The sequence below is a fragment of the Aplysia californica genome, unplaced genomic scaffold, assembly GCF_000002075.1.
Source record: "Aplysia californica isolate F4 #8 unplaced genomic scaffold, AplCal3.0 scaffold00005, whole genome shotgun sequence".
In the NCBI taxonomy this organism is placed as follows: Eukaryota; Metazoa; Mollusca; class Gastropoda; order Aplysiida; family Aplysiidae; genus Aplysia; species Aplysia californica.
The window spans coordinates 323,815-331,961 of record NW_004797275.1 but is presented as its reverse complement, the minus strand read 5'-3'; the positions used below and the strand labels follow the sequence as shown (position 1 = coordinate 331,961).

The following is an 8,147-nucleotide window of genomic DNA, read 5'->3' as shown; positions in this document are numbered from 1 at the left end:
ATCATAATATGTTAAGGCTTTTTCCACTCCCCTTTCGTCACATTGTAGCATATGTCCTGACCTGTAGAAACAACTCTCCTGTGGCATCTTGTTGACTGTGCTTTTCCATACTTAGAGTAAAGAAAGGAAAGAAATATTGTACATACTTGTGGAATCTGCAAAAATTCTGTGCGCAGATCTGTGTCTGCTGAAAGTAAGCCAAGGTAACTTTTGACTTTCATTGCATCCATCAAGAACAGGTCGTCGTATCACCTTTGCCACTTCTATAACAAGTCTTTCTTCAGAGGTCACATTTTCAAAGGCAACTCCGACAGCCTGCCCAGTTGAAATTTCATCAGAGTACATGAGATCACTTGTCCCAGAATATCTCTGCCAGAAGTTGATCCTGGACTTGAAGTGCTTCACGAGTTTCTCCTCAACTTATATGTCTTGTAGTACTTGTAATACAAATTATCCAGAGTTTTACATGTCTTGTAGTACTTGTAAAACTCTGGATAATTTGTTTGCATGAAAGTGCAATACATCTCTTTCAAAAGACTAGTCCTAACAACAAGGGCCAGCGCAGTGACATGTTCTTCCACAAACTGACAGACGTGGTGAAAAGCCTTGGAGAGGGCTTCTTCCTCTGTAGCTTGAGCTTTCTTTCTTTCTTCAGCTGCTGCCTTTTCTTCTCCAGAACAGTATTTAGATGTAGAAGCTTGTGAACGTCGATCCTCCTTACGTGTGTGAGCTTTTCTACATGGTTCATGATACTATGCCTCTTGGGCAATAAGAACAGCATTTTCAATTTGGCCCCGAAGTTTTGATTCAGTTTTCCTGTTTACAGCTTCTTTTACAGAGGCTCCAGATGTTCTGGTAACACATTTGACAAGTTTATGAACTTTCTTGGTTCCCTTGCTGTCATGTGTCCATTCAGTAGTCTTTTCACAGAAAAGGCATTAAATGGGCAAGAGGCGTGTTGAAAACGATTGCTTTACCTTTTTCCTAGTGGAGCAAGACCTTCTTGTGCTGATTTGTCAGACTCTCCTAATGAATGCCTTTTTCTTAGACTCCTCAAATTGATGAATGTATTGTAGCAGTAATCATGAAACCCATGTTGAGCAGTCAACTCAGTCGGTATTTTTTCACAAATTGAGGATAGTCTATCACTCAGTTTCTGCAAGACACCATTGTGTTTTTGATTTTTGAATGGTGTCCCAGCGTCTCTCAGTGTGGGATTTTATTTCATCATGGCCTTTGAAGTTACAGTTATGCACTACACATGTCCTTTCTTCAAGCTGTTCTTTATTTTGAGATTTTGACCTCTCTTTCTTTAATGTCAAGGGAACTGATTTCAGTTCTATCTTTTGAACATTCCATTATTTCTCTGAAGCATACTCGTATAAAGAAAATTGTACATTGATAGAAAAACCAGACTTCAAATTTTTCACCTCTGTCTTCTTTTAAATTAGTTTTAACTAACAAAATGTTTTTCAAGACACCTTTATCATGCCCATATGATTGATCTAGACTATATCTGAGACAAAAGTACTCATGCCGCCTTTTTGACGTTTTTAAAATGACGCGCGGAAGTTTTGTATTTTTTCAATATAGCAATAGCAAGGGTCATAACTCCTTAACTCATAGTTATTTTGCACACAATCCTTCTCATTTTGTGCCTCAAACTTTGAGTCAAAGTGTGTACCTATCAGAAAATATTGTATCAAGTTATAGAAGATTTGAAGCAATGGAATTAATCATTTCTATAGATTTTGAGAAATCAGCCTTTGAATTTTCTTTTTTCCTCTTTGCACCTTGTAATTAATTAGCAAAAACATTTTTTTACAACACTTACATCATCTTATAATATTTGAGTTTTACATCATATGAAAGTACACATTTTTGGCTTCACAGAGAACCCCAACATAAAAATCAAGTATTTTCTTAATTTCTGGACAATCAAGGGCCGTAACTCTGTAGATTGCCAACATTTTGGTGCAAACTTTTTTTTGGGAAGTCTCTAGGTCCTACCCTTTCAGAAAATCATGGTGGCGAAAAATCCCCAGGGGGGGGGAGGTTCACTCCCAGTAGCCCATAGCTTATACTGTTAGCAATTAGATAAAGAAAACATCGACCCTCTTTTGTGTCCGCTATTCCTTACACATAAAGTTAGTTATGGCACACGCCTAGAATCATGCAATCATAATACCGGTATCTTAAATTCAGTTTAAAAGTATATTTTTTATCCATTTCTTATAATTAGATATTTTAGCATCTTGAAAGATTATCTTTATAATTTGGTATGTTTGATAATTTTATGTTACTCGGACAAGTTTTCTTCTTATTTTACACATCTTTTTTATTTTTAAACTAGATTATAACATAAAACTCTTAAAGAATTGAACAGTCCGTATCACACATATAATTTTTTTTTTCTCCCTGTCATTATCCGTCAGCCCGTCAGTTGATCACAATCTCTCTCTCTCTCTCTCTGTCTGTCTGTCTGTCTCATTCACTCTCTCTCTCTCTCTCTTTTAATTAATTTTTCCCATTCTCCTTCGTCCCTTCCCAAGGCCCGCCCCTCCTCTTTCATCCCAGCCCCATCCCCTCTTCCTTGCGTGCATTCCCCCACCCCGCCCGCCCCCACAACGTGGCCCAGCCCGATAAGATTCTATAAAAAGAAACGCCACAGTTCGTGATTTAGCCCACACTCGGTCGCCATATTTGATCCCCACCGCGGTGTACTGCTCGTGGCGCCGCGAAGAGAGAGAGGAGGCTCCATTAGTTCTAAACTCCTTGGCTGCAGCCCTCTTTTGGTACAAAACCTGAAAGTGACATACATTACATGTCGCTAAATCGGTCTTTTATTCAATAAAAATGATTTTGATAGCTCTTCATATAATGAAAGAACAACCGGTATGAGAGACCTTTTTTTCACAGTTGATGAAAATCAATATATATATATATATAATGTTGTTGTCATCATAATAAATGAATGAGACTATGACGCTGCCAGTGGCTCACTGGCACAGCGGTTTCAACCGCAAGCCTGTGGGAGCAGCTTGTTGGAGATAAGGAGTTAAACTTCAAACCACTCACCACGGATTGCTCTTCTGCAGATGGGAACTGGTCTTCTCTCGGGATGAAAATAAGGATGACTGAAATCACTAGGGCTGCCACAACAGCCAAGGGCCCAATGTTACTGAGGACAAGCATCATACAGAGCAGACAGTTAAATTTCACATGCCGTGAATAATAATTCATAAACAATCTCCTCCAAATAGATCAAGATGAATCTATTTGAAAAAGCTATATCGTCGGCTGAGAATTCTAACCGCCTAACTCTGATTTCGTAAATTTTTCAGAAGAGATAAAAAACTGAATTCAATGGCACTTATGGGGATTTACTGCCTTTAAATGCACAAGACTGAAATAAATGATTTTACACTTTTAAGCATATATATTAGATCTATCAAAATTGCCGAAATTTTGATATTTTAATAAGTCCTAAACCAGAGTTATACGGATAGACCACTCACTTTTGGATTTCTAACCGTCCAAGTACCGACGAACGAAATGTTCGTTTAGAATTCTCCAACCCGCAGAAAATGGACAAGATGCATTCACTAACAGAAAACCCCCCACTTGTATCGTATATATGGAATTATTCAGAATTGCATTTGGAATAAACCTACACATGTCTTGAGTGGTAGCCTACTTTTTCTGCAATTTCACAAAAAAGCAGTGATTTTTGGGAAAAAAAATAATTTGACAATTTAGATCTAGATCTAACTCGTCATAACTCACTCATTTCTCGGAGTATTTAAATGAAACTTGGCAAACCAGTACATTTGCTAGTGCAGAATCTAGTCCTGCTTTCAGATTTCTCATAGCTATCCTACTTTTTGAGTTATGAAGACGTTATATTGGTAAAAATGTGGCGGTTTCTGTGTCTTTTGAGACAATATTTGTCATAGCTCGCCTATTTCTTGGAGTATGTAAAAATGAAAGTTGGCAGTCTAGTACAGTTTTTAATGCAGAATCTAGCCATGCTGTCAGATTTTTAATATCTATCCTACTTTTTGAGTTGTAAAGACATATTTACTTTACAGGTTAAAAAAAAGTGGCGTTCTTTACAGATTTACAAAGATTATCAGTCATATCTTCTCCCAAAGTCATGATTTTGAATGAAACTTTGCAACGTCTCCTCAGTAAGCAATGCACTGGATCAATTTGTCACAAAAATTTAAGTAGAGAGCTGGATTTATTAGTCTAATAAATCCAGTTCTCTACTAAAAGCATGCACACTTTGTAATAGAAAATAAGACCGTCTCTGTATAAATCCATTGTTGGACAGTGTCCTATTTTGTGTGGTAGATTAACTCACTTCAGATGGATCACACAACAGTTGCGTGACCCCCGCCGCGACGCTCGCGACGGGTCTCACAAGCCCTGCGTGACCAACTTTGGAATTTTTTTTCGCTCTACAAATCACGCACGGATCGCGAGACCCGCCTCGTACCCTTGTTTGGCCAAGCCTGAGCTACTTGGACTTCGTTTCGTATCTCTGGGACCCGTAGTGTTTAAGTTATTGAAGGTGAAGGACAGTGACCCCAACTGGGGTTGAACAGACCGGAACTCGCGCTTTGCTTTTTTCTATACAGCTGATAGTAATCCAACAGTAGCGTCGTAGTTACGGTCGAAGAAGTCGCATGGACAAGAATCACATAATTTCGCCGTTTTCTATACTTCTGTACGTTTTACTAGTCCTAGTGTCTCAGAATATGATGTGTCTAATAGTTAGGATCCTGGATATGTACCCGAACACGGCCCGAATCGTAGTTCTAGGGCTAGATCTAGCACTAGTACCGGTGTTGTTTTTCGCGCAACGAAATCACAACGTCGTGCCGTACATCTGTCTCATGTAATTCAGTGCATGGGTCTGAATCAATGCACAGACCAGCTTTTATATTTTCACCAAACACTCGCACATGTATACAAATCAAACCAAAACACTTTGAACTTTTATTTTTGTTGTTGTAGTGAATTTCATTCTACTTGTCACGTCTCTGGAAATTTTTAGGAAAATCAAATTGATTCCAATTTTTAAAAAATCATACAAAATAAAGTATTAGACTTAAACAACTTTAGTTTTTTGTATTAGATTAAGCTTGAATGTTACTTTATTGTGTCAAAAATAATTACAATAGGGTAATTCTGAGAGTTGTGGTGATTTATTGAAATACCCCCAAAAACGCCAGTCTTCAACGCTTGTGACTGGTGAAAGGGCCCAGTCGCAAGTGAGTTAAGATGTGTTTAGATAGATAATATTATTATAGTTTACAAGTCATGGGAATATTTCGCATGTGTAGGCTACAACTCATACTACAAGTGTAACAGATATTTACCCCCCCCCCCCCCCCCCTTCTCTCTCTCTCTCACATACAAGCACGCGCACTAACGCACGCACGCGTAAACGATAACAATGAATAAACGGGACTATCTTCCCAGACTGGACTAAATTTATAAGTACCATACTCTTTAAAAACAATCTTAATGCCTCACTTTTCCAAACAGAGCAAACAGGATGAGTCCAAGTGTGTGCTTTCCCAAGAGAGGGGAATAGGCTTTCATAACGCAACCACAATAATATGTCATACCACTTCTTAGATGTTTGCTTTTCTGTTTCTATTCTTCTCTCATGCAATTAAGCAAAAATAAAAATGACATCTATCGTATTGTGACTAAAATGCAACACAAATGCAAGTTATCAAGGCCCCCATTTAGTTTTCAAGTATCCTTCCCCCCCCTTTGGGGTTCACATAAGCGGGGCCTCGTTCACAGAGGCGACCGATGGCTGATGACGTCACTTAGTGGAAATTTCCCAGCCGCCGGTCGTTCACCCAGCACGCACAAATGGCAAAGTCACTTTTCGTTTAGTTACTCCCACATTTTTAAAGATTACGCCAAAACCGCTCAACACAGAAGCATGAAATTTTAAGGGAATAAAGAAAAATGGTGTACAACGTATCAGTCAGTTTGACAAATCACAGCTCCGAAAAACCTTCAAAGCGCACCACACCAACCACTTTTGCAAACGTTTTCGACTGCTTCTTGGACGGGTACAAAGTTGTCAAACTGCATACTACGAGATTGACCTCTTTTCTGATTGGCTGCCAAGTTTCATTCATACAATATCCATTCACGAGAAGCGGCGTGACAGCGAGTTGAAGACAACCATTGCGTTAGTGTGTCCCACGAAACATCCCCGCGGCGGGGGCAAAAAATCGGCAGAACAAAACGCGCTCGGTGGGCATTGCTATGCCTACTACTGGAAAATTATTCAAGTCATCAGTCCACCCATCCTGAGCATCAACATCAGGGTGTGTGGTTGCAGGACAGGGCATGGCCACTGGGGGGGGGGGGGGGGGGGGGTGTCACTATTTTTTAAAGTTTGTTGTGTAGTTGTGTAGACCTAGGTGGGTCTATGTCAGCTGTATTCCTATCATTTGGGGTCTAAATCTACGTTGTGTGATCTTTGATGTGTTGCGTCGGGCCTGAACTGGGACCCGTAAGCGCCGGATCATAGGTCTGAGCATGGGGAACACCTAATTCTAGATCTAGATCTAGATCTAGCACAATTTTCATGTTCACTTGTGTCCGCACCTCTCCTATTTCCTTTCCTATACTCATTATCAACTCTGTATGATGGTTCATCATCACTATCATCAGGTAGCGTAATCACGGCCTCGCGGGAATTCGCGGCTTTCTGACTGCGTGGTATCGCGGTGAAATTGGGGGTAATTCCGATCGCCGTTTCTTTGCTCTTTCGCTATAAAACACCAAATGCCTTACACCTTGTAAAAGTTCAGCTTTTCCTCTCTACAATGGTATAAGTTGTTTATGTGTCCGATTATTAGGAGCTGGAGAATCGCCGTGGAAAGCGAAGCCCCTCGCGGTCGGAATGCGTTGTAGGCCGGTTAAAAAATTGACACGCATGCATTCAAATGCTTCGCGGAACGTAGGATGATTAAATACCGTCTTTTCATAGGCGGAGAACTGTAGAGCTTTGAACGGGCCTAGATCTAGATCTAGTTTTAGTAGTACAATAAGTAACAATAGAATAGAAGACGATAGATTCTCTACACTGTACTATCAGTTTCAGTGAGTGTTCACTTACGCTATTTTCGTTGGTGATCTTGCGAACGCTACGCAAACTGACAGCGCTAAGACCCACAAAAAAGCAAGGATAAATAAACCAATTCCAACATTCAACACTGTACTAGCCATCTCAAGTCTTTGTTGACAACGTGCTTCACAAATGTAGTAGACCTAGATTGTGTGGTCAATGGAGTACAGCGCACTATGCCTAACTTAGAAGGCCAAGACTACGAGGAACAATATGTTGAAGCGGAAGCGTCCTTAGTTTCTGAGTTTCTGAATCTTACAAAGAACAACATGGGCGATTGGTTCATCTGATAGTTTTGTCCAATCAAATTTGAGTTTACTTTCTGGTTTTCGGCATGACAAGGGCGATAACAGGTGTTTGCCCCAGGATTGCTAAATAAGTTGGGACATGTCAGTATTCACAAACAATATCATATGAAATGATCTCATTGTACTTTTACCTCTCCCAAATGAAATGAATACCTGGTTACTAGATTTCTAATTTATAAGAGTGCAATTATAATAACAGTCCGAGAAACAACACATTGTCTTTTACCACACCATTTGAAATAAATGATTTAATGAAAGAAAGTGCACCGGATCATTGGTGGATGTTAAGATTTTTTTCAGTGATCTCCCCTGATATTACACAGTGATCAAAAATTATCTAGGCCTATAGAGGCGTCTAGCCTATCCTATAGGCCTATATCTATGGAGCCTAGCCTTAGATGCACTTCATGTGCATACACTAAGGACCTTACAACAAAATGTATTCAGTATTTAACAACTGTTCTCACACCAAGGACCTAGATTTTATATAACTTCCGAGACTCACACTTACACAGACAACACACACACATACACGCACAAACACACACGCATACATTTATACATATAGGTCTACCATAGATTTATCTCCTTTTTAGAATAGTGTAGCATCTACGATACATACACACACTCACACACACACACACACACACACACACACATACACACACACA

General features: G+C 39.7%; 1 protein-coding gene across 1 annotated transcript in view; it reads right to left on the bottom strand.

Annotated features, from left to right (window-relative positions):
• LOC101846780 (transmembrane protein 218) overlaps nt 1-8,141 on the bottom strand; it is a 12,231-nt gene extending 4,090 nt beyond the window's left edge. The window contains exons 1-2 of the mRNA XM_005089308.3: nt 7,160-8,141; nt 3,079-3,181 (exon numbers count right to left, since the gene is read on the bottom strand). Of these exons, the coding sequence (XP_005089365.1) occupies nt 3,079-3,181; nt 7,160-7,269 (213 nt within the window). The 5' untranslated portion in view covers nt 7,270-8,141. The remainder of the gene's footprint in view (nt 1-3,078; nt 3,182-7,159) is intronic.
• Nucleotides 8,142-8,147: the final 6 nt, after the last annotated feature.